Source organism: Megascapheus bottae, chromosome 10, assembly GCF_031878675.1.
Source record: "Megascapheus bottae isolate mThoBot1 chromosome 10, mThoBot2.hap1, whole genome shotgun sequence".
NCBI classification, from domain to species: Eukaryota; Metazoa; Chordata; class Mammalia; order Rodentia; family Geomyidae; genus Megascapheus; species Megascapheus bottae.
In genome coordinates, this window is record NC_143518.1 from 21,653,431 (window position 1) to 21,679,469 (window position 26,039).

Here is a 26,039-nt window from a genome sequence, read left to right on the forward strand (position 1 = left end):
ACTATTTAAATGTAGATTTTTTTTTTTGTAATGCTGCAGTTTGAACCCTGAGCCTTGTACATGCTACTGAGTATTTTGTCACTGAGTTACATCTCTAGTCTCTAGCTTTTTGAGACAGAGTCTTGCTATACAGCTCAGGCTGGCCCTCAGCCTCCTGAGTCCTAAGATTACCAGTCTGGTCACCATACCTATCAAATACTATTATTAGCATTTAGATTCTGTGGATTGAAGTAGTCCAGGGCCCTGTGCATCATAGCTAAGCGCTATACCATGGAATTACATCCCTCTAACATATACATTCTTGAGCATTCATTCCCAATGGGAGTGAAAATTGGTTCATTGGATATATATATATATTTATATAATTTTTCTTGCTAACATATATATGCAGAAAAATATACAGTCCAGGGCTGGGAGTGTAACCTAAGTGCTAGCCTAGCATGCACAAGTGGTGCTGTGGCTCAAGTGGAAGAGCGCTAGCCTTGAGCAAAAAGTGTCCAAGGACAGTACCCAGGCCGAGTTCAAGCCCCAGGACTGGCAAAAAAAAAAAAATAATAATATATACAGTCCATAAATGTATGCCATGTATAAAGTGTATACATGGGTCTGGTAGTTTGGCCTAGTGGTAGAGTGCTTGCCCAGCATGCATGAAGCCCTGGGTTTGATTCCTTGGTGCCACATACACAGAAAAAAGCTGAAAGTGGTGTTGTAGCTCAAGGAAGAGCTCTAGCCTTGAGAAAGCCCAAGGACAGTGTGTAGGCCCTGAGTTCAGGGCCCAGACCAAAAAAAAAAGTGTATACATAATATTAACATTTCATGTGAAAGTAGGATTAAAAAATCAAGAGCCAGAAGTTTGGCCTAGTGGTAGAGTGCTTGCCTAGCATGTACGAAGACGCTGGTTCAATTCTTTGGTACCATATACATAGAAAAGATAGAAGTGGTGTTGTGGCTTAAGTGGTAGAGCTTTAGCCTTGAGAAAGCCCAGACAGTGCCCAAGCCCTGAATTCAAGGCCCAGGGCAAAAAAAAAAAAAAAAATCTAAAAAGATTTTTAGGGCTAGGTGCCTATAGTTTATGGCTATAATCTTAGCTACTTAGGAGGCTCTGATATTTGAGGATCAAAGTTTGAAGCTAGTCTGGGCAGGAAAGTCTGTGATACTCTTATCAAAAAGCTGGAAAAGAGCTGGAGTGGCTCATGCCTGTAATCCTAGCTACTCAGGAGGCTGAGATCTAAGGATCAAGGTTCAAAGCCAGCCAGGCTCTCAAGTCTGTGAGACTCTTATTTCCAATTAACCCTAGAAAACTGGAAGTGGTGCTGTGGCTCAAGGGTAGGCTGGTACCCTTGAGGTGAAGAGATCAGGGACAATGCCCAGGTCCTGGGGCAGGGTGGTAGCCTTGAGCTGAAATGTTGAGGGACAGTGCCCAGGGCCAGAGTTCAAGCCACATGACAGACCAAAAAGAAAAAAAAAAAAGTCATAAATGCCTATAATAATGCTACTTGAAAGATAATTCTAAAGCAATTGTACTTACTAGACACTATGTTTAGAATGAACTATACAACTTGTAGGTAGGGATGGAAAGAAAAAACTAGAAGATAGTACAAGAAGGGATGACATTGTACAAAAGGAAATATACTCTTAACGTGACCTATGTAACTACAAACCCTCTATATCATCTTTATAAATGCATGAGAGGAAAAAAAAAGTATACCATTCTAACCAATGCACTTGTAAATGGTTCCCATTCTTTAACCTACTTTTCCTAGCTAGATATTAACATTGTTCAAGTGTAAAGGAAACGAACTAATTAAAGAAAAAAAGGGTTATAAATTGTTAAATTTACAAGAGTACAAACCAAAAAGTAAATTTATTTAAATTACTAAAATAGTTTCTAAAGTCATTTACACATCAATTGCTATAACCTTATTTTTTTTAAAAGATATAAGATATTACTTTAAAATTATTTAGGTCAGCAAAACATTTAATAGAACATTTCATTCTCCATATAATATGCATGTACAAAATAAACTTCTTCAAAACAACTGTTTTACAATCCTCTAAAAATAACTCAGATGATCTGAGTTCTGATAGGTACAATAAAAGACATATATTTACGAATATCGGTAACTTTAGTAGTGAGAAATTAGATCACTTTCTACCATTAGTTCTAAGACCCTCAGAGGGAAATTTATGAAGTGAATGACTGGCTCTAATACTCTAAAACAGTATTATCATTCAAATGTCTATAAACACTAATAAAGATTAAAACAAAGTGGATCCAGAATTTTAAGTTGTTTTTTTTTTTCAGTGTTAGGGATTGAACTCAGAACCTTATACATGCTATGCAAGTGCTCAATCACTGAGTACATAGAATAAAGCAAACCAAAGCAGGTAACAGACAAAAAGGCTCATTACAGATGCCACTAAAATACTATGAGTACAAAAATACAGTCAACACTCTATTTATATGGTAAAGTTTGCTATTTTTTGGCTTGAGGCACTCAATGAAACTTATCATGTGCATAGTTAGTCTTTGTATTTGTTATGGAGTGTCAAAAAAAAAATACCCCCAAAACAAAACAAAACAAAACAACAAGACTGTAAGAAGTGGTTGAGTAGAAAATTAGCTCAGGATAACTACAAAATTGTTTATCAATCTGAGAATGTATTCCTTTAAAATAGTAACTTTAGGTTATATCCTAAGTAAATTGAAAATATTTTAAGAGTCAAATCAGGAAATACATTAAACCTTAACACAGACAGACTTTAAGACCCCCGGAAGGATGAAGACTTTCTTAAAAGGAAAACAAAAAGATCCTTACAGAATTCACTATGGTAACAGTTTAGATAGATATTTTGACTAACTCACCACTCAGTTATTATAATATTTTATCTTGAAGACAGTTTTCTCCCATTTCTTTCCCCATTCCACAATTTCTCTTTTCCCCCTTTTCACTCTCCAAAAACAAAGGGGGGGGGTAGAAACTAAACACATAATAGAGATAACCTTTCATTACTTTTGTTCCTATTGGCAGAAGCTGACTAAGGAACACAATACTTAAACGGTATAAAAGAAAGTACAACTAGAAAAACCTATGGTTACAATGAGGAAACTGCCTTACTAATGAAAAATCTAAAAAATAAGGATGATTCATAAGAAAGGAGCTTAATCCTTTCCATTGGTTACACCAAAGCAAGAATGATTCAGCCCAGAATCAAAATAGATCCTCTATGGGATTGTATATAATTTACACTCTCCTAAGTACCCTTAACATAGCTCTTAACAGAAACAGAGAAATAATTCTTTCATTACAGACAACTAGGTTGAATAAATGATTTAGTTTCTTTAAAAAGAAACTAGTTCTTTAAAAAAAAAAAATGCTGTGAATTCTGTCTGTGGTTAGAAAGTGTAAAAAATTCTCAAAACCTGAGACATGATTTTCTTTCCTTTTCTCCCTTATAAGCAGATACCTCTTTTCAGGGCATTTTCAGGTTGCACAGGCAGAACTAAGTGAGAAATTCGGCTCCAGAGCCCATTCAATTTGTCTGGGTCCATGTGATTGTAGGAGCTGGGTGTGCCAGAATCAGTGAACTTGACTTTGAGGAAATCTCTCACTTTTTCTTCAATTTCCTTTAGGCCTAGGCTGGTTTCAAGAGTCTTGTCTTCTAACAAGACAGTTAGGACTAGGGCTACATCTTTGAAGGCTGCATTTTCATGGTCACAATATTTGTAGAAGATCAGAGCAGAGCCTGCAGGCAGTGACTCAAAGCGGTGTACGACAGCTGCATTCTGGCCGTTTTTAAATCCACTGCTCAGTTTCTCATCTACTTCTTCTTTGACAGCATCACTGTCCCGAGTAGCTTTGCCTGTTCCATCAATTCGAATGGCACGGACACTATGGAAGGAAGAATAGGCATCAGCAATTTGTTCACTCAAACACTTAAGTGCTTCTTCTGCATCTTGGGCAGCTGTAAGAAGCAAGATCGCAGGCTGAGGCCGAGGATGGGAGCTGTTAAGATGTTTTTGCAGGAACGTTACACTTCTTTTCCACAGTTTCTCATCTTGACCTTGATACTTAGTCATAAGTTGGTTCATCTGGTTCTGGAATTCTTGAGCAGCGGTAGTTTTTACCTCAGGTGTATGAATGAACTGAAATATCACCAAAGCAAGGACAGCTACTACACAAAGTAGCCACCACCACCATTTCTTGAGAAAAGATTCATTTTGTGGTTGTTCAGCTACTTCTGTTCACAAAAGAAAGAAACGATAGATAAATATCATTTTCTTAGATTCAAACGTGAATGACTTATCATTTTCACTCACAAATGGAACTGAACCAGGAGCAGAAAGACAAATACCACATGATATCCTCACTTGGATGCAGCATCTAAAACTGTTTATGTTCTCAGAGTTGAGAGTGGAATAAAGATTAACAGAGGCATGGGAGAGAGTAGGGGTAAAATGGGTGAGAAAAGGTTGAGCAACAGATACAAGATAGACCCGAGTAAAAAGTTCTGGTGTGTAGTGCATAGGAGGGGGGGCCCTAAATAATGTTCTGGTGTGATAATGTACTATGCATTTTACTACATTTTTTTTAAAAATCAGAGGAAGAATTTTGAATGTTTTCATTGTACGAGAAAATACCTGAGGAGACAGGATGTTTAAACTTTTAATATACATATGTCAAAATACCATATATACTTATACATATGAACGATTTTAATATTTCTCAATACTAGTTAAAAATTGATTTAAATTTAAGGCCAGGCACGGTGTCTCACGCCTGTAATCCTATTTACTCAGGAGGCTGAGATCGGAGGAGCATGGTTCAAAGCCAGCCGGGGCATGAAAGGACCTGAGATTTTTTTTTCATATATTTTTTTATTGTAATTAATAGAAGGGTTACATTATACTCACCAGATAGAAGGTGCATTACTTCAGACATTGATAACCCTTTCTCATGTCTTGAGGACCTGAGATTTTTATCTCCAATTAACCTCTAGAAAATGGGAAGTGGGGTTTTGCTCAAGGATTGGGCAGTAGCCTTGAGCCGAAGAGCTCAGGGATAGCACCCAGTCCGAATACAAGTCCTATGACCCCCCAAAAAGATTAACTATAAAGGGGTCTAAAGATAAAAAATATGAGAATCATTACTTTTTTTTTTTTTTTTTTTTTAATCCAAGTCCTGGGGCTTGAGCAGGGCCTGGGCACTGTCCCTGAGCTACTTTTGATCAAGGCTAGCACTCTTACTAATTGAGCCACAGCACCATTTCTAGCTTTTTCTGCTTATGTAGTACTGAGGAATGCAATCTAGAACTTTATGCATGACAGGCAAGCACTCTACTATTAAGCCACATTCTCAGCCCTCACTACTATTATTAATGTTGGTGTTGTTACCAGTCTGGGGCTTGACCTCTGGGCCTGACCTTGGGCTTTCTCAAGGACAGTGTCCTACCATTTGAGCCACATAACTACTTTGGGCTTTTTCTGTGTATGTGGTACTGAAGAATTAAACCCAGGGTTTCATGCATTCTACCTCTAGGCTACAATCCCAGCCATGAGTTCATTTCTTTTTGGACAATGTAACCCCTTCCCAGTCTAATTTCAATTTTAAACTCATGTAACAAACAGATAAAACTTACCTTGGGTGGAGGCTGATAAAGATTGGTTTCTGGGCTCCGATTTTTGCATGCTATTATCTAAGACAGAAAAAATTTAAAAGATTATTTACTTATGTTCTTAATTTGAGCATTTCTTTTTCTTTTTTCTTTTTTTTTCGGCCAGACCTGGGGCTTGAACTCAGGGCCTGGGCACTGTCTTTTGGCTTTTTCCTAAGCCTAATATGCCACTTGAGCCACAGCACCACTTCTGGCTTTTCTATGTATGTAGTACTGAGGAATCAAACCTGGGTCTTCATGTATGCTAGGCAAGCACTCTACCACTAGGCCAAACTCTAGGCCCTGAGCATTTATTTCTAATATAGAAAGAAAATATGAATTATACTAGGAGAAAAAGCTTAGATTAGTTGAGATTAGTTCCTTGAGATATAAGATCTATTTCTTTCATGGTTAATCATACCATGCAGTGATCTAGTACAAAGCTCATATTTAATATTAAAGTTTGACAGAAAAGCCTTGAAGCTTATTTAATGGAATTAGAAAAATACATTATACAATCTAAACAATGCCTATATATTGAACTCTTGCCTGAAAATTCTTTTTTTTTTTTTTTTTTTTTTGCCAGTCCTGGGCTTGAGCTCAGGGCTTGAGCACTGTCCTTGGACTTTCTCAACGTTAAAGCTCTACCACTTGAGCCTCAGCACCACTTCCGGCTTTTTTCTATGTATGTGGTACCAAGGAATCGAACCCGGGCCTTCGTGCATGCTATCTTGCCTGAAAATTCTATAAAGACGTGGGAGGTCAGAAAAGGATCACAATGTGGAATATGGATCACTAAACTACCTGGGTAAGATACTTACATACGAAAATTTAATCCTCAGTATTTTCCACCTTAAACTGATTCAAATACTTCCCCTGGGGCTTCTAACCGTCTCCAAAATTAGAAATATTTTAAATATCATATTAGAAAGTATTTAAGTAGGCACTGGTGGCATATGCTTATAATCTTAACTATTTAAGGGCTGAGATCTGAGGATCAAGGTAGGCAAATAAATGAGCCAGTCTACGCAAAAATAATGAATGATGCAGGTGCTGGTGCCTCAAGCCTGTGATCCTAGCTACTCAGGAGGCTGAGGTTCAAAGCCAGCCTGGGTACCAAAGTCCATGACACTCTTATCTCCAGTTAACTGCCAGAAAACCAGAAGTGGCACTGTGGCTCAAGTGGTAGAGCTTTAGTCCTGAGCTGAAGAGCTTAGGGATAGCGACAGCACCTAGGCCCAGAGTTTAAGACCTATGACCAAAAAAAAAAAAAAAAAAAAGAGTGAGACTGTCTCTAAATCAACCATCAAACAGCAGCAGGTTTGGAGCTAGATGATGGTGGCTCATGCCTGTAATCCTAGCCTGTGATCCTCATGGTTTCTTGTCCAGGCAGGAGACTCTCAACTCCAGATAACCACCCAAAAACCAGAAGTGGAGCTGTGGTTCAAAGTCGTACAACATTATCCTTGAGCAAAAAATCTCAGGGACAGCATCCAGGTCCTGTGTTCAAGTCACTTGAAAAAAAAAAGCCACAAACAAAAACAAAACAGGACTGGAGGAGTAGACTAGTAAGTGTTCTAGCTTTATGATCAGTAAAATTCTTACATATTTTTTCACAACTCAGTCAAAACTCTTCTATCATTACTTCAGAAAATAAAAACTAAACGGGGTGCAGTGGCTTATGCCTGTAATCCTAGCTACTACTCAGGAGGCTAAGATGTGAGGCTCGCAGTTCAGAGTTAGCCTGGGCACTAAAGTCCATGAGACTCTTATCTCCAATTAACCACTAGAAAACCAGAAGTGGTGCTGTGGGTCAAGGGGTAGAATGGTATACTTGAGCTGAAGAGCTCAGGGACAGTGTCCAGGCCCAGAGTTCAAGCCCCATGACCTACAAAAAAGAAAAAAAAAAACAAAGAAAGAAAAGAAAAAAAACTACCCCAATCTTTCTCTTTTTCCCTGTCTTTCTTAAGATGATAGTTTCTCCCTCCCTCCCTTCCCTCTCTCTCTCTCTCTCCTTCTCTCTCTCTCTTTCTCAAGAGAGAGGAAAAGAGGGAAAGGTCAGGACTCTGAAGGTTAAGACACAAAATTATCACATTGATATGACCTACATTTACTGGTATTGCCATCTATCACTTGTCTGGAGTTTTGTAACTTTTTTGTTTGTTTGCTTTTTGTTTTGCCAGTCCTGGGCTTGAGCTCAGGGCCTGAGGACTGTCCTTGGATTTTTCTCAAGGTTAGAACTCTACCACTTGAGCCTCAGCACCACTTCTGGCTTTTTCTAAGCATGTGGTACCAAGGAATCGAACCCAGGTCTTCGTGCATGCTAGGCAAGCACTCTATCACTAGGCCAAACTCCCGGCCCGAGTTTTGTAACTTTTGTACACATAAATAATCTTCCTGGTGGAGCTTCCTAGTGTTTATCAACAACTTTGATTTGAGAAACAATGGACTAAATTGGAGGAATAAAATTAGCACTACTAAGACATAGAAATAGCTACATTTTTTTTTGTCACAAGAGAACATCCCAAATAAGACAAAATGACGTCGTCACTAATTCTAGTTACAATTACTAATTTTGCTTAGCAAGTTTCATTATTTAGAAACTTCTAAGTTAGGCCATCAAAGTTGCAACTGTGTTAGTAAACAAATAATAGGACTGGGAGTATGGCTTAGTGGTAGAGTGCTTGCCTAGCATGCAAGAGGCCCTGTTTTGTTTTTTGTTGTTGTGTTTTGCTCAAGGCCTGAGCACTTTGGGCTTTCTCAAGGCTAGCTCTACCACTTGAACAACACCACCACTCTGGCTTTTTCTATGTATGTGGTACTGAGGAATCAAACCCAGGTATTTGTGCATGTTAGGTAAGCACTCTACCATGTGGCCAAACTCCCAGCCCAGAAGCCCTGGGAAAGGAGCCAGGCATTGGTGGTGGCTCCTTGTTTATAATCCTGGCTACTCAGGAGACTGAAATCTGAAAATTTAAAACCAGCAAGGAAGCCATGACACTCTTATATCCAATTAACCAAGAAAATTAGCTAAAAGTGGAGTTATGGTTCAAGTGACAGAGTACTTAACCTAAAGAAAAAAAGCTCAGGCCAAGTTCAAGCCCCAAAACCAGCAATCTCCCTCAGCAAAAAACATTGAAAAGTAAACTCTATCCCGCTTACTAAAGTTAGTACAGCCAATAACAAATTCTGAAAGCAATGTTTTTGTTGTTTTTTGAGACAAGGTCTGGCTGTATTACTTAGGCTAGCTCTAAACTCATAATTTTTGCATACTAGCATCTTTCAATTCCTGAAGGCTAGGATGGTAGGCATATGTAGGCATATGCTGCTACACACAATTGAAATAAATTTTTTTTCAGGGCCTGGGTGCTGTCTTTGAGTTCTTTTGCTCAATGTTAGCGCTCTACCACTTGAGCCACAGCTCACTTCCGGTTTTCTGGTGGTTAAATGGAGATGAGTCTCGCAGACTTTCTTATTGGGGCTGACTTCAAACTGTGATTCTCAAATCTCAGCCTCCATAAGTAGCTAGGATTACAGATGTTAGCCATCAAGATGAAGACCAAGCTTTTCTTTTTTTTTTTTTTTGCCAGTCCTGGGCTTGGGCTCAGGGCCTGAGCACTGTCCTTGGACTTCCTCAAGGCTTAGCTTAGCACTCTACCACTTGAGCCTCAGCACCACTTCCAGCTTTTTTCAATGTATGTGGTACTGAGGAATCGAACCCGGGTCTTTGTGCATGCTAGGCAAGCACTCTACCACTAGGCCAAACTCCCGGTCCCCCAAGCTTTTCTAGTACGAAAAATATGCAACTATCATTCCATACAAGTCAAGAGAGGGCATAAATCCTTCATAGTTACTATTTTTTTTTTTTAGCAATATATTGTTAAGAGTACAGAAATATGGCTGGAACGTAGCCCAATGGTAGAGTGCTTGCCTAGTATGCACAAAGTCTTGGGTTCGATTCCAGGGTACCACATACCCCCCCTGCCAAAAAAAAAGCTATGGGGCTGGGAATTTGGCCCAGTGGTAGAGTGCTTGCCGAGCATACACAAAGCCCTGGGTTTGATTCCTTAGCACCACATACGTAGAAAAAGGCAGAAATGGTGCTGTGGCTCAAGTGGCGGAGCTCTAGCCTAGAGAAAGCCCAAGGACAGTCTCAAGGACCTGAGTTCAGGCCCCAGAAATGGCAAAAAAAAAAAAAAAAAAATGTTAATTGACTTTACCAAGCTTTTTCACTAATAAGTGGAAGAGCTAGGGCTGAAGAAAGGAATACAGAATTTGGAGTTAGAAGACTGCCAAAAAAGTTCAATTTCAGCATCAAATATTGACTGAAATGTAAGACTGTCAAGTTTAGACCTATCTTCCATTGGTTTTCCCAGACTATTTTCTATACTCTATGACTGTTCTCTGATGTTAGTTCAAGCAATTGGAAATGAATAACCAGAAGTCATAGCTGTCCTGCATTAATGAATCCATAAGTGATCCAAAAACTTATTTGAAGAACTTAATATTTTGATATGCCAGATAATTAAGAAAAACACAGGAAGTAATGGTAATGGATTTAACTACTTACTTGGTGTTCTCCTCATTCTCATGGGTTGCTCCACCCATTCCTGAAGTTGTTTCTGATATCCTGAGCCTGAAGCAAATACGTATATCAAAAAAATAAGTTTATATTCTTGAAAAGTCTCTCTCTCTATAAAATCCTGAGTAACACAATAAATTCATCAGAAAAAAAGAAGGAAACAGGGAGAAAAACCAATGAAAGTGATAGCTTCCCAAGTAAGAGACATTTTTCACAGGATGCACCCTTACCATAACAAAACAGGTAGCATATTTGACAAAACTGTATAAGTCCTTTGATCTTTTAGACTACAGAATTAAATATTATTTAAGAAGTTAGGGCTGGGAGTTTGGCCTAGTGGTAGAGTGCTTGCCTAGCATGCACAAAAACCCAGGTTCGATTCCTCGGTACCACATACACAGAAAAAAAGCCAGAAGTGGTGCTGTGGCTCACGTGGAGAGTGCCAGCCTTGAGAAAGTCCAAGGACAGTGCTCAGGCCATGAGCTCAAGCCCCATGACTGGCAAAAAAAAAAAAAGGACATTAACTCATTTACCTTAATCAGTAAATTCCTATGGTAAAACAGACCTGAATAAACTGTACATCAAAGTCACTACAGCACATTATGGCACTGACATGTGTGATGTGTGATATTAAAAAAGCAAAGCCTTGGGCATTAGTGGCTCACATTTGTAATCCAAACTATTCAGAAGGCTGAGATATGAGGACCAGGCAGTTTCCAGCCTTGTCAGTGAAGTCTATGACACTCATCTCCAAATAATCAGAGAAAAAGCCAGAAGCAGTGCTGTATCTTAAGTGGTAGAGTTCTAGCCTTGAGCAAAAGGATCTTAAGGACAGCACCCAGGATCCGAGTTCAAGGTCCAGGAAAAAAAAGCAAAAGTAAAAAAGGGAAAGGGAAAAAGGACTTAAAAACATATTAAAGGAGTTTGGCCTAGTGGTAGAGTGTTTTCCTGGTATGCACAAAGACCTGGGTTAAATTCTGTGGTACCACATACATAGAAAAAGCCAGAAGTGGTGCTGTGGCTCAAGTGGTAGAGGTCTAGCCTTGAGAAAGCCCAAGGACAGTGCTTAGACCCTGAGTTCAAGCCCCAGGACTGGCAAAAACAAAAACAATATTAAGAGTTTTTTTTGTTGTTAGAAGAATAAGCAGGGTTAGAACCGAATGACAGAGAGCAGACTACCCAACCACTTACCCAATTCTGAAAGTTGTTTATCAAGAGCTGTAAAGTCTTGACCTGAAACAGAAAAAAGGAGATCATAGATCACTTGGAAACGAAAACAAAAAAGATGTTGTAGAGACATTTTGCTTGTTTACCATGAACATTATAAATAAAATCAATCCCTTTTCTTACCAGTTACAAATACATAATATAATCAATATATTTTCCTTTTTAACTAAACTTCAAATATCCAGAAATTAGATAATGACAAGTAATCAGCATTAAGATTATTGCCAGTTGGGGGTGCCAGTAGAGTGCTTGCCTACAATGCATGAAGATCCAGGTTTGATTCCTTGGTACCACATATGTAGAAAAAGTTGGAAATGGTGCTGTGGCTCAAGCGGTAGAGCTCTAGCCTTGAGAAAGCCCAAGGACAGTGCTCAGGCCCTGAGTTCAAGCCCCAGGACTGGCAAAAAAAAAAAAAAAGTACAAAATGGTCCATATAGTATATGCAAAATAACTATGGGATAAATAATGCTACTTCAAGTTATAAAGTGTTATTTAAGGATGACTATAATATAATGCAAGGAGATAAGTTAAAAATTACAATTAAGTCAGGAATATCTGTTAAGTACCTAGTAGGCACAAAATATTGACTGAGAATAGCATGTACATAAAGATAAATGACACTTCTAGATTTTCTATTGCACAATGAACTTAAAAAATGGTATATGCTCATTTTCATATATTCATAAAATATTAAGTATTCTTTTGAATATCTGATTTACAGCTGTAGTGTGTGTGTGTGTGTGTGAGAGAGAGCAACGCATCAGTTCTGGGGCTTGAACTCAGGGCCTGGGCACTGGTCCTTAGTATTTTTGCTTAAGGATAGAAGTCTTCCATTTGAGCCACAGCTCAGCTTCTGATGTTTTGATAGGTGATTGGAGGTAAGACTGCCCAAGGATGTCACTCTGTATCCTAGCTTCAAATCTTGATCTTTAGATTAAAGTTAAAAAAAAAAATTTTTTTTTCTCCAATCCTGGGGCTTGATCTCAGGCCTGAGTGTTGTCCTTGGGCTTTCACAAGGATACAGCTCTACCACTTGAGCCACAGCACCATTTCCGATTTTTCCATGTATATGTGGTACCAAGAAATTGGACCTGGGTCTTCATTCATGCTAGGCAAGCACTCTACCACTAGGCCAAACTCCCAGTCCCTCTTTTTTTTTTTTAATTTTAATTCTTATTTTAAAAATTATCATTAAGTAATTGTACAAAGGAATTTCAATTCAACATATCAGTTTTTGAATATAACGCATTCCTCTCAGCATCACCTCGTCCATTATTCAGATCTGCCTCTTGAATAGCTAGGAATACAGGCATGAGTTATCATTGCCCAGCTAGGATTATATCTAATTAACAGTTAAATGACATAATTTAAATGGATGGGTCTTCTTTCTCCTTCATACTTAAAAACAATGAATGGTATCTTACATTTAATAAAGCATATTTTGATTTGCTATTTACTGTCAGTATACAAATAACTCATTTTTCATACCTGAATGGCATTTCACTGCTCCCTTAGATATAGTTAAGTTTCCAAAGGTCAGAAAATTGAAGTAAAATAGGGTAAATAAGATATAATTCAGAGGACAATTTTCCACATTTTTCTTTTATCATTTTTTTTTTTTTGCCAGTCATAGGCTTCAGCTCGGGGCCTGAGCATTGTCCTTGGACTTTCTCAATGCTAGAGCTCTACTACTTGAGCCTCAGCACCACTTTCAGCATTTTTTTTTTTTTTTTTTTTGCCAGTCCTAGGCTTGAGCTCAGGGCCTGAGCACTGTCCTTGGACTTTCTCAAGGCTAGAACTCTACCACTTGAGCTTCAGCACCACTTCTGGCTTTTTTCTATGTATGTGGTACCGAGGAATCGAACCCGGGTCTTTGTGCATGCTAGGCAAGCACTCTACCACTAGGCCAAACTCCCGGCCCCTCCACAAGTTTTTTAAAACATATTTCAGCCTTTGTTGTATCTTGACCTACAGTTTTTAAGAGAACCAAGTAGAAACTAACATCAAAAATATACATATAATGAAATTCTATAAAAACAGTGATTATCAGAGAGATTTCCAAAGGTCTTAGCTTTAAAATTAGTCTCTAATTTATTTGTTGTTGTTGGTGGTCTTGGGGCTTGAACTTTTGAGCTCTTCAGCTCAAGTCTACTATTCTACCACAATGCCATTTCAGGTTTTCTGGTGTTTAACAGAAGAGTCTCATGGACTTTTTGTGCCCAGCTGGCTTTGAACCGTGATCCTCAGATCTCAGCCTCCTGAGTAGTTAGGATTATAGGCCAACAGTGCCCGGTTGTTATACCACTTTGAGTCACAGCTCCACTTGTTTTTCTGGTGGGTCAACTGGAGATAAGAGTCTCACCAACTTTCTTGTCTGTGATAGTTTGAACTGCAATCCTCAGATCACAGTGTCCTAAATAGCTAGGATTATAGGTGTAAGCCCCCAGCACCTGGCTAAACATAATTTTTTTAAAGAAAAGTCAATGTATATTTTTACATTTTAACTAAAAAGAGATCTAAGAAAAGAGTCATATGGACATAAAGCAATGAATGGTACCTCTAGACTCAACAGAATCCCTGGATCTGATCTTCCCAGTAGTTGCACCACTGTTAGAGCTGTCTTGATCATCATCTTCAGATTCTCCTAAAAGGAAGTAATAAGCAAGATACTAATGTCATTTTTCAAATGCTCAAAAGATTCAGATTAAACAAATAACCCAGCATTAAAACGCTGTCAAATTACCAATAAAGAATTGCTGTCCATCGGCCAGGAGCATAGCCTAATGGTAGAGTGCTCACCTAGTATGCATGAAACCTGGGTTCATTCCTCAGTACTACATATACAGAAAAAGCTGCGACTCAAGTGGCAGAGCACTAGCATTGAGCAAAAAGTGTCTAAGGACAATACCCAGGACCTGAGTTCAAGCTCTAGGACTGGCAAAAAAAAAAAAAAAAAACTGCTAGGCATAAAATTCTAAATGTGCCACAACTGAGTTCATTTACTTGGTGCTTTCTGAGGTATATAATTACGTCCTAAGCAAATATTCAGAATAATAAGTATGTTCCAAGATTTTCTTTTTTTTTTCTTTCTTTTTTTTTTTTTTTTTTGCCAGTCCTGGGCTTGAGCTCAGGGCCTGAGCACTGTCCTTGGGCTTTCTCAAGGCTAGAGCTCTACCACTTGAACCTCAGCACCACTTCCGGCTTTTTTCTATGTATGTGGTACCGAGGAATTGAACCCAGGTCTTCATGCATGTTAGGCAAGCACTTTAACCACTAGGCCAAACTCCCAGCCCCAAGATTTTAATATAGAGTAAAAAATGAAAAGTTCATTCAACAGTGGGAAACTTTCTTTTATGGGTCGCAAACTATATTAGTATAAAATTAAATTCAGACAAATTAGTGTACAAGTATGTGACTCTATAATATACATACAAGTCCACACCAACATTTTGGTAGAGGTGACTAATTTGTTTTAAAAATGAACTAACTTTATGTCTGTACAAATGTAGAATTTGGAAAAGCCATTATTTTGATGTCATTATTGAATTTCAGTACATGCCACAAATGAAAAGTATTATTATTGCTTAATAGACAACAGACAAAAAAGATGTTTGAAATATACACAATGGCTCATTGTATTCAATTCTTTCTTTCTTTCTTTCTTTCTTTCTTTCTTTCTTTCTTTCTTTCTTTCTGCCAGTCCTGGGCTTGAGCTCAGGGCCTGAGCACTGTCCTTGGACTTTCTCAAGGCTAGAGCTCTACCACTTGAGTCTCAGCACCACTTCTTGCTTTTTTCTATGTATGTGGTACCAAGGAATTGAACCCAGGTCTTCATGCATGCTAGGCAAGCACTCTACCACTAGGCCAAACTCCTGGCCCCTATCCTGATTTATTTTAACAAGAGATATATGACATTTCTTTGTTGGTGGTCATGGGTCTTGAACTCTGAGCCTGGGCGCTGTCCCTGAGCCCTTCAGGTTATAGCGAGTGTTCTACCAGTCGAGCCACAGTGCTACTTCTGGTTTCCTGATGGTTATTTGAAAATGAGTCTTACTGGACTTTCTTGCCCGAGCTGGCTTTGCATTGTGATCCTCAGATCTCCTAAGCAACTAGGATTACAGGCGTGAGCCATCAGTGCCTGCCTAATGTATGATTTTTTTCATAAGAAAAACATAACATTTACCTATCAAAACTGATTCAATGTAAAGAAAACAACTTAAAATATATTGTATGATAGTTAATAAGAAAATACCTTCTTCAGAGAAAATGACCGTCTGTTGGACACTGGCATCTTCTAAAAGACAAAAGAATAACCCAAAAGCTAAAGCTTTGCAATAAATAAGCATCTACTTTAGAAAGATCACATAAAGATGTAAGAACTTTTTTCTTTTGTTAAGCCACTAAGACAGTGTATTTCCTTTTGCTATTTCAAAACAAAATCAGATACAAGCTAGAATGAAAGATATTTTTCCCTCAGTCATAGGTCTGGCTTATATTCTAAATCTGTGTGTACAGAAAACATTAAAGTCTACACTGACAAATACAGGTTTATATTTTGTCATTTCCTATGCCAGATATCTTTATTTTTTGTCAGTCCTTGGGCTTTCTCAAGGCTAGAGCTCTACCACTTCAACCACAGCACCACTTCTGGCATTTTCTGTATATGTGATATGGAGGAATCAAACACAGGTCTTCATGCATACTAGACAAGCACTTTATCACTAGGTCAAACTCCCACTTCTATGCCAGAAATTATGGAAGGGAAATAAACTGACAAATCATGTTTCCAGAGTACAGGTGTTCCAAAGAGTAAATGTTTAAAAAAAATAAAAATGTTGTTTTAAGTTCCAACAGGGCTATCTATATCATTGTTTTTCAGAGCAACAGGGAATGTGAACGAAGTCAGTGAAACATATCAAACTTTAAATTCAGTATTTTTACATGGACTACATCAGAACTTTTTTTTTTAAGTAATAAGATATTTAGTCTGGAATAAAAAAATTCATTTTTTAAAAAAAAAGGCTAGGTGTGGTGGCTCACATCTGTAATCCTAGCTACTTATAAGGCTGAGATCTGAGGATCACAGTTCAAAGCCAGCCTGGGTATTAAAGTTAGTGAGACTCTTATCTCCAATTAACCACCAGAAAACTGGAAATGGTACTGTTCCTCAAGGAGTAGGGTGGTGGCCTTGAGCTGAAGAGCTCCAGAACAATGCCCAGGCCAAGAATTCAAGCCGGACCAAAAAAAAAAAAAAAGGTCAGCGGACTAGGAATGTGGCTTAGCAGCAGAGTACTCTCCTAGCACGCACAAAGTCATGGGTTTGATTCCACATACACAGAAAAAGTCAGAAGTGGCACTGTGGCGCAAACAACAGAAAGCTAGCCTTGAACAGAAAAGGAAGCTCAGGGACACTGTCCGGGCCCTGAGTTCAAGGGCCTGGAAAAAAAAAGTCACCAGAAAAAAGTTTGGCAGAGAAAAAGATTACATGACACAGACCTATCACAGACTGCACTTCCGACCATCTTTAGTCATTATCTGCTAAGTAAATGGAAATATATTCAAAAGCATGTAGTTATACAGTTGGGCTGAAATACTGAGTGATCATTGTATAGATGTGGCATAAGTCATAATTCAAGAAAGGGAGACAGGCTGGGGGTGTGGCCTAGAGGCAGAGTGCTTGCCTAGCATGCACAAAGCCCTGAGTTCCATTCCTCAGTACCATATACACAGAAAAATCCAGAAGTGGTGCTGCAGCTCAAGTAGTAGAACACTAGCCTTGAGAATGCCCCAGGACAGTGCCCAGGCCCTTAGTTCAAGCCCTAAGACTGGCAAAAAACAAAAACAAAACAAAACAAAAATCGAGGGTATTTTTCAGCTTTTGTCTCTATAGGTTTTAACCTTTTAGCTTCTTAAAATAGTATGGACATTGTCAGTACAAAAATGGGATTAGGAGACCAGGGATTTTGCATAGTGTCATAGTGCTCACCTAGCATGCATGAAGCCCCAGATTCAATTCCTTCATCCCACATACATAGAAATGGTGCTGTGGCTCAAATGTCCTTGAGAGATCCCAAGGACAGTGCTCAGGCCCTGAGTTCAAGCCCCAGGACTGGCAGAAAAAAAAAATGGGATAACTTATGTGAAGTCTAAACAGAATGAATCCAAAGGCCATAAAGCAAGACCACTTATGTCATGTATATGTGATCATGGTAAGCACTATATAAGGAATCTCTAAAACCACCAAATTTCAAGATTATTACTTTTTTGTAGTGCGGGGAATTGAACCTGGGGACACCTGCATGCTAGAAGAATACTTAACACTGAGCTACACCCCCAGGTTAGTCATATTCTATAAAAGTATATGGTAATCACTAACTTTTACATTAGTTTTATAACCAATAAAGTTTATTCAAATCACTTCAAATGGACTTCTTTGCCTTTAAAAGCTTCCCCTTGCCATGCCCTTGCTGGATGCATTTATGATATGTGCGTCTTAGATTGCAATCCCTGGAGATTCTTGAAAATACTTGTACTCATAAACTGCTTTGTTAAATGGCAACTCCTTTCTTAAAGGAAAAACAAAACAGCCCGACCCCTTTTTTGTGGGTCATGGGGCTTGAATTCAGCCTGGGCGCTGTCCCTAAACTCTTCAGCTCAAGACTATCACTCTACCCTTGGGTCTGAGTACTGTCCCTGAGCTCTTGAGCTCAAGGCTATTGCTCTACCTCTGGGTCTGGACCTTGTCCCTGAGCTCTTCTTCAGCTCAAGGCTAACACCCTACCCTTTAGCCAAGCCCCACTGCCCTTTTCTAGAGGTTAATTGGAGATAAGGTCCTTTTGGGCCAGGGCTGCCTTTGAACCTTGATCCTCAGATATCAGCCTCCTGAGTAGCTAGGACTACAGGCGTGAGCAAACTGCATTGGCTCCCCTCTTTTTGTCATTTGATCCCAGGCCTATGACTGTCCCTAAGCTCTTGTGCTCACTTGAGCCACAGTTATACTTCTGGCTTTTTGGTGATAACTGGAGGTAAGTCTTACAGAGCTGGCATGGTGGCTCATGCCTGTAATCCGAGTTACTTAGGAGGCTGAGATCTGATGATCAAGGTTCAAAGCCAGCCAGGGCACAAAAGGACCTGAGATTCTTAGACTTATCTCCAATTAACCTCTAGAAAAAGGGAAGTGGTACCTGGCTCAAGGGTAGGGTGGTAGCGTTGAGCTGAAGAGCTCAGGGACAGTGCCCAGGCCGAGTTCAAGCCCAATAAGCCATAAAAAAAGTCTTATAGACTTTCTTGCCTGGGTTAGCTTTGAACCATTATCCTCAGATCTTAGCTTTCTGAAAGGCTAGGATTACAGCATGGGCCCCTGGTGCCCCCAAAAAACATTTTTTGGAGAGTTGTTCTGAATGCTGCTCATTTTCAGTTGACTAGGATATAGAAAACTGCCTATGCATTATTGTATTTTTAAATTTATTTTTGTGTCAGTACTGAGGTGTGAACTCAAGGCCTGGATTCTGACCCTCAGATTTTTCTGCTCAAGGCTAGTATTCAATCTCTTATGATTTCTTGGTAGAATCTCCAATTACCTTGACTGCCTGAGATACCTAAGTCAGTCTTAGTATCCTGAACAGGGAAGATTATAGGTACGAACCACTGGTGCCCCACTCCTGTATATACTTAAAAAAAAAAAGTTTGCTTTCTATTAAATAGCTCAAGATTAAACTCTTAAAAATTAACATAATATGCCTCTTATAAAAATCACAAGCTAAATTTAGGAACTGATGGCTCATGTATATAATCTAGCTACTGAGAAGGTTGAGATCTGAGGGTCACAGTTTGAAGCCAGCTAAGGTAGGAAGTCCATGAGACTCATCTCCAATTAACCATCAGAAAACCAGAAGTGGCCCTGAGGCTCAAAGTGGAGGAATGCTAACCTTGATTAAAAAAGCACAGGAACAAGAACTGCACTCAGGCCCTAAGGTCAAAACTCACAACCAGCAACAAGGAAATGTTAAAGTGTCATCTCTAATATAGAGGAATTTAATATCTCATTGCATTATCTTCTAAAGATACAATGATTTCTACTGTAAGATAAGCTGTAGTATTTGAACGTCTCCTCACTTTGCCTATCATTTTAAATGTCTTTTCCAACTTATAATAAAACATACTAGATTCCCCGTTTAGGGATCTTCTCCTCTAGGTTCACTATACATGTGTCACTTTTTTTTTTTTTTTTGGAGGGGGGAGTTGTAGAGCTTGAATTCTGGGCTGGGTGCTGTCCCTGAGCTCTTCAGATCAAGGCCAGTGCTCTACCACTTTGAGCCATAGCACCACTTCCAGTTTTCTGATGGTTAATTAGAAATAAAGTCTTACCAGGATCTTTCTTGCCCAGGTTGGCTTTGAACTATGATCCTCAGATCTCAGCCTCTAGAGTAGCTAGGATTTCAGGCATGTGCCATCAATGCCGGCAATGTGCCACTTATAAAATTACAATGATTTTTTTTTTTCCTGTTGGTTTTTGAGATAAGGCCTTGATATGTAGTCCATGCTAGTCACAAACTCAATCCTTTTTTGTCTCCGAAGTGCTTGGAGTACAATAAATTGAAACTTGCTTTTCTTTCTTTCTTTTTTTTTTTTTTTTTTTAAAAAAAATCAGTCATGGGGCATGAACTCAAGGCCTGGGTACTGCTTCTGAGCTTCTTTTTTTTGCTCAAGGCTAGCAGTCTACCACTTAAGTCACAGTGGCTTATGGCTTTTTTTTTTTTTATGTGGTACTGAGGAACTAAACCCAGAGCTTTGTGCAGGTTAGGCAAGCATTCTATCTCTAAGCCATATTTCCAGCCCCTAAAATTCACTCTTAATAATCATATTTCATAGAAGATTTTAAACACAATCTGTTTTTATATTCTTGACCTCAGATGCAAAAACTGCACATTTAAACATAATCTGATGATGGATCAGTAACATCTACAACTTCCTGCTTTAGTTTCATTTCCTCCTTTCGTTATTCAGCTTCCTTTATTTTAAACATGGCTGCTACATGTAGCTTTAAAAATATGTTTATTAAAATCAAATAATATTCTTTCTTATGCTCTTGCAAGAACTTTGAAAAATGTTAAGTCCTATATGGACAAAGTAATCACCATGAGTGAAAAAAAGCTTTTAAGAAATTTTAAAGGTCTTGGATTCAATAAATAGTAGACAAGTAGTTACTAAACCAGGCTGTTTATTTTACATCGTACTATATGACTTATTTTACATCATATTATATAACTCAGATCGACATGAAACTCACAGTATTCCTGGTTCAGTTTCCTGAGTGCTAGTATTAGATGAAGAATAGGTAATACAAAATCATTAATTTTTTTTTTTTTGTAAGTCATGGGGTTTGAACTCTGGGCCTGGGTGCTGTCCTTGAGCTCTTCAGCTCAAGGCTACTTCCCTATCCTTCCACTTGAGCCACAGCCCCACTTCCCATTTTCTAGTGATTAATTGGAGATAAGAGTCTCTTGTTGGGGCTGGGAGTTTGGCCTAGTGGTTAAAGTGCTTGCCTAGCATGCATGAAGACCCGGGTTCAATTCCTTGGTACCACATACATAGAAAAAAGCCGGAAGTGGTGCTGAGGCTCAAGTGGTAGAGCTCTAGCCTTGAGAAAATCCAAGGACAGTGCTCAGGCCCTGAGCTCAAGCCAGGACTGGTAAAAAAAAAAAAAAAAAAAGAGTCTCTTGTTTTTTAGTACCTGGACTGGCTTTGAATGGCAATCCTCAGATCTCAGCCTCCTGAGTAGCTAGGAGTACAGGCATGAGCCACCACACTCCGCTAATTAGTACTTCTTAAAGAGATCATCTACTAATTATATTTTCTTTTGGTAGGGCACATATGGTTAAGGAAACACAAAGTTCCATATAGGAACATCTCAGTCTTGTAGGAGTTATAAAAACTTTAGGTTTGAAAGCTCAAGTGCTAAACCATGTGCTATATTCTTTTTTTTTTTTTTCATTCATGGGACTTGAATATGGCCTGGATGCAGTCCCTGAGCTCTTCAGCTCAAGGAAACTACTCTAACCCTGGAGCCACAGCACCATTTCCAGTTCTTTTCTAGTGGTTAATTGGAAGTGCCTGGATTGGCTTTGAACCGTGATTCTCAGATCTCAGCCTCCTGAGTAGCTAGGATTAGAGGTATGAGCCACCACATTTGGCAGGCTTTCCTATTTCTAAGACTTATAAAATGTGCTTTTTGGACATTTTGAGAGTACTCAAGAAAGTATGAACTTTGCTTACTGTGTTTTATTTGGGGCAAAGATGCAAAAATGTGAGAATAGATAGGAGTCACTGTTCTCTTTCTTCACATGCTGTACAATCTAGTTAGGATGCCAAGCAAGAATGTCAGGCATCAAGGCTGTAATCCCAACACTCAGGAGACCAAGGAAGGCAAATTTCCAGTCTAGGCAATCATGGGCTACATAGACACATTCTATTTCATTAAAAAAAAAAAAAATGGGCCAGGAGTTTGGCCTAGTGGTAGAGTGCTTGCCTAGCATGCAAAAGACCGAGTTCAATTCTTTGGTACCCACAAATATAGAAAAAAGCCGGAAGTGGTGCTGAGGCTCAAGTGGTAGAGCTTTAGCCTTGAGAAAAGTCCAAGGACAGTGCCCAGGCCCTGAACTCAAGCCCAGGACTGGCAAAAAAGAAAAAAAAAGATGTGTGGCCTAGTATGGGTTTGATTCCTTGGTACCACATACTAGAAAAAAGTCGGAAGTGATACTGTGGCTCAAGTGGCTCTGGCTCAAGGGGTAGGGTGGTAGTCCTGAGCTGAAGAGCTCTGGGACAGGCCCCAGGCCCAGAGTCCAAGCTCCAGGACTGGGGGGATCATATTGAAATCTTAGTGGTATCTACTAGAGGTCAGCGAGCTAAAGCCTGAGGTTAAGTCTAGTCCATGATTTGTGTTTTTTGATCCACAGATGGGACAGACCTTTATTATAACTCACAAAGCCGAGACTACCACTACTGTGAGAAAGCCCAAGGACAGTGCTTAGGCCCTGAGTTCAAGCCCCAGAACTAGCCAAAAAAAAAAAATGCATAAATAATAAATATAACAATATATAAAAGTATTTATATGTAATATATATAAGGAAAACTGATTATATATTACAATTATATAACATACATACATATATATGTAAATACATATCTATCTATCTATCTATCTATATATATATGAACTCCAGAATTTACCTTTTTTCTTTGCTGGTCCTGAGGTTTGAACTTAGGGCCTAGGTGCTGTCCCTGAGCTTTTGTGCTCAGGGGCATTTTGGAGATAAGACTTTCCTGCTCAGGCTGGCTTAGAACCATCATCCTTACATCTCAGCCTCCTGAGATGCTAGGATTACAGGCATACGTATCAGTTCCCAGCCTGAATTTAAAACAAATGACAATTTGGGACAATTGGTTGATTTTTTTTTTCATGCAAACCAGAAGTTAACAGACTTCTTTATACACGGTAGTGGTAGTCTCGGCTTTGTGAGTTATAATAAAAGTCTGTCCCATCTGTGGATCATACAAACACAAATCATGGACTATATTTCACCTCAGGCTTTAGCTCGCTGATTGCTGACCTCTAGTAGATACCACTAAGATTTCAATATGATCTCCCCAGTCCTGGAGCTTGGACTCTGGGCCTGGGTGCTGTCCCAGAGCTCTTCAGCTCAAGACTACCACCCTACCCCTTGAGCCAGAGCCACTTCCAATTTTCTAGTGATTAACTGGAGATAAGAGTCTCACGGGACTTTAGTGCCCCAGCTGGCTTTGAACCATGATCCTCAGATCTCAGCTTCCTCAGTAGCAGGTGTGAACCACCATACTTGGCTTCAAATATGCTTTTAAGAACAGAATTAAAGTGGGGCATCAGGAAGAAGAGTAAAGGGGTAATATGAGTCTTCAAGCACCACAAATGGCAATTCAAGTATTTCAAGATGTACTAGCATTACCATAAAATAATCCCAGTTTAAAAAAATCCTTTAATACGAAAAGCATATTTAAAAGTTTTTGTTACATATAAAATTTTTTCTAAATATAGTATAAAATGTAAGAAAGTAAGTTTATTTCAGTTTTAATTCTCTTCCAATTATGAGTCTTAAAAGAGGCTTACGATTGTATATTTACTTATTTATGATGTAGTACTGGGGATTGAACCCAGAGTCTTGTCTGGCCTCAAACTCACAATCTTCCTGCTTTAGTCTCCCATGTGCTGTGATTACAAGGATAAGCCACCATACCCAGATAAATGAAATACTTTAAACAGAGTACTTGAGGAAGTGATAGGTAAAAAAATGTACATTAGTTACATACTATACATTTTTAGTATCCAGACACTATAAACGCTGAAGTCTCTAAAGGAATCAGCCTGAGCTTAGGAAAAAAATTAATAGAGGAAGAAGCTATAGCTATGTACTTATAATGAAAATGAAAGTTCCTTTTTTAAAAAAAAAAATCTTAAAACTAATTCTAACCACATTCACGTTTGCTGAAAGCCAGATCTGATATTCATTATTCATGTCCTATTTTGTGGTAAACACTGAAAAGAATTTAACAGTTCAACAAATGCAGTGAAGAGATGGTGAACTTTAAAAAAAAAAAAACATGTCAAATTCACTTTCTAAATCAAGGCAAGAACCTTAATTGGTAAGTTGATAGCTCTTTTTTCTCAAAAGTATGAATTTAACAAAGCCTAATCAAGCAATATCTGGATTTGTTAAATATACATACATATGTATGTATTACATATGTAAATGTGTGTACTCATGCATATCATGAGCTCTCAATGAAACCTGTAAAAATTAGAGATAAACAAACCTAATTCAGTCATTTTAGTATTTCCATTTGTTTTGTATGTTGAATCTGCAAAAGATACATTAAAAAATAATTAGAACTACAGAGGAAATGCATCATATGGTTCTTTACCACAGGTTCAAAACCTTAACAGATCTCTATCATATACTTGAAAGGATAACCTAGTTTAAAAAAAAAACAAACTGAAATTCATGACTCTCTTAAAGGAAACAACTAAGGAATAGGAGAAAGTTAAAGTAAAGTAAGTTCTTTCTTTCCTTCCTTTTTCTTTTTTTTTTTTGCCAGTCCTGGGCTTGAGCTCATGGCCTGAGCACTGTCCTTGGACTTTCTCAAGGTTAGAGCTCTACCACTTGAGCCTCAGCACCACTTCTGGCTTTTTTTTTTTTTCTATGTATGTGGTACCAAGGAATCGAACCCGGGCCTTCGTGCATGTTAGGCAAGCACTTTAACCACTAGGCCAAACTCCCGGCCCCCTTCCTTTCTTTCTTACTTTCTTTGCCAGTCATGGAGCTTGAACTCAGGGCCTGAGCACTGTCCTTGGGCTTTTTTCTCAAAGCTAATGCTCTGCCGCTTGAGCCACAGCACTTCTGGCTTTTTTATGTATGTGGTACCTAGGAATCATATCTGGGCCTTTGTGCATGCTAGGAAAACAGTCTACCACTAGGCCAAAAGTAAGTTTTCTTTAGCTAAATGAACAAGCACAAAAAATGAAGTACAGGTAAATTATGTGGAGTGACCTTACTAGTTTTCTTTTATAGTTATAAAATCAGCTTAAGGTGTTTGGACAAAGCCTCAGCTTGGATTTTTTTTCCTATGTGTTGGAACTGGGGCTTGGGCTTGAACTCAGGGCCTCGAGTTCTTGCTTAGTTTTGTCACTCAAAGCTGGTGTTCTGGCTGGGAGTGTGGCCTAGTGGTAGAGTGCTTGCCTAGCATGAAGAAGCCTTAGGTTTGATTCCTAGGTACCACATACACAGAGAAGCCCGAAGTAGTGCTGTGGCTCCAGTGGTAGAGGTCTAGCCTTGACAGAAGTGCTAGGACAGTGCTCAGGCCCTGAGTTCAAGCCCCAGGACTGGCAAAAAAAAAAAAATAAGCTGGTTCTCTACCACTTGAGCCACATCTCTACTTCCAGTTTTTTGGTAGTTAATTGGAGATAAAACTCTCTTGGATTTGTCTGCCCAGGCTGGTTTCAGACCATGATCCTTGGATTTTAGCCTCCTGCCAGAATAGTTAGGATTAAAGGTTTGAGGCTGTAAGCTCTGCCTAAAAAATTTTTATTAGCAATATACTGGAAAGTCCATGACCTTAGTTTGAAAACACCATGCTAGCACAAAAAAACTCATAGCAACATAAAGAAACAGCTTCTTTAAAAGAAGCAGGAAGCCTTTACAAATGATCTCTTCATAGATAAAGGTTAATCTGAAACAATGTGCAAAAAATATTTATCAAGCCAAAATTTGCATGAAAGGGAGAAAGACTGAAAATAATCCCAGGGGCAGAGCCAGTAGCCTAGCATATGGTGGTCCTGAGTTTGAATCCCAGTACTATATACAAATAAAGTGATGAAATGTAGAGTGGAGAAAATGAAATATTTCTGGAACAGTACTTCTGAAACGAACATTGGTTGTTTCTAAAGAGGAAACTGGGTCATTTGGGTGGCCAAATGACAATGGCACTGGAAGATTTTCATTATAGGCCTATAAGCATTTGAGTTTTGAACCACATGAATACATGT

General features: G+C 38.8%; 1 protein-coding gene across 3 annotated transcripts in view; it reads right to left on the reverse strand.

The window, feature by feature from the left end:
• Window positions 1–3,317: 3,317 nt before the first annotated feature.
• Window positions 3,318–26,039, reverse strand: part of Tor1aip1 (torsin 1A interacting protein 1) — a 28,026-nt gene continuing 5,304 nt past the window's right edge. The window contains exons 4-10 of one of the 3 annotated variants that reach the window (XM_090340325.1): window positions 24,311–24,355; window positions 15,717–15,758; window positions 14,022–14,108; window positions 11,429–11,470; window positions 10,226–10,291; window positions 5,641–5,697; window positions 3,318–4,242 (exon numbers count right to left, since the gene is read on the reverse strand). In XM_090340325.1, the coding sequence (XP_090196451.1) occupies window positions 3,455–4,242; window positions 5,641–5,697; window positions 10,226–10,291; window positions 11,429–11,470; window positions 14,022–14,108; window positions 15,717–15,758; window positions 24,311–24,355 (1,127 nt within the window). In that variant the 3' untranslated portion in view covers window positions 3,318–3,454. The remainder of the gene's footprint in view (window positions 4,243–5,640; window positions 5,698–10,225; window positions 10,292–11,428; window positions 11,471–14,021; window positions 14,109–15,716; window positions 15,759–24,310; window positions 24,356–26,039) is intronic. The other 2 variants (XM_090340326.1, XM_090340327.1) reach the window with 2 other exon arrangements.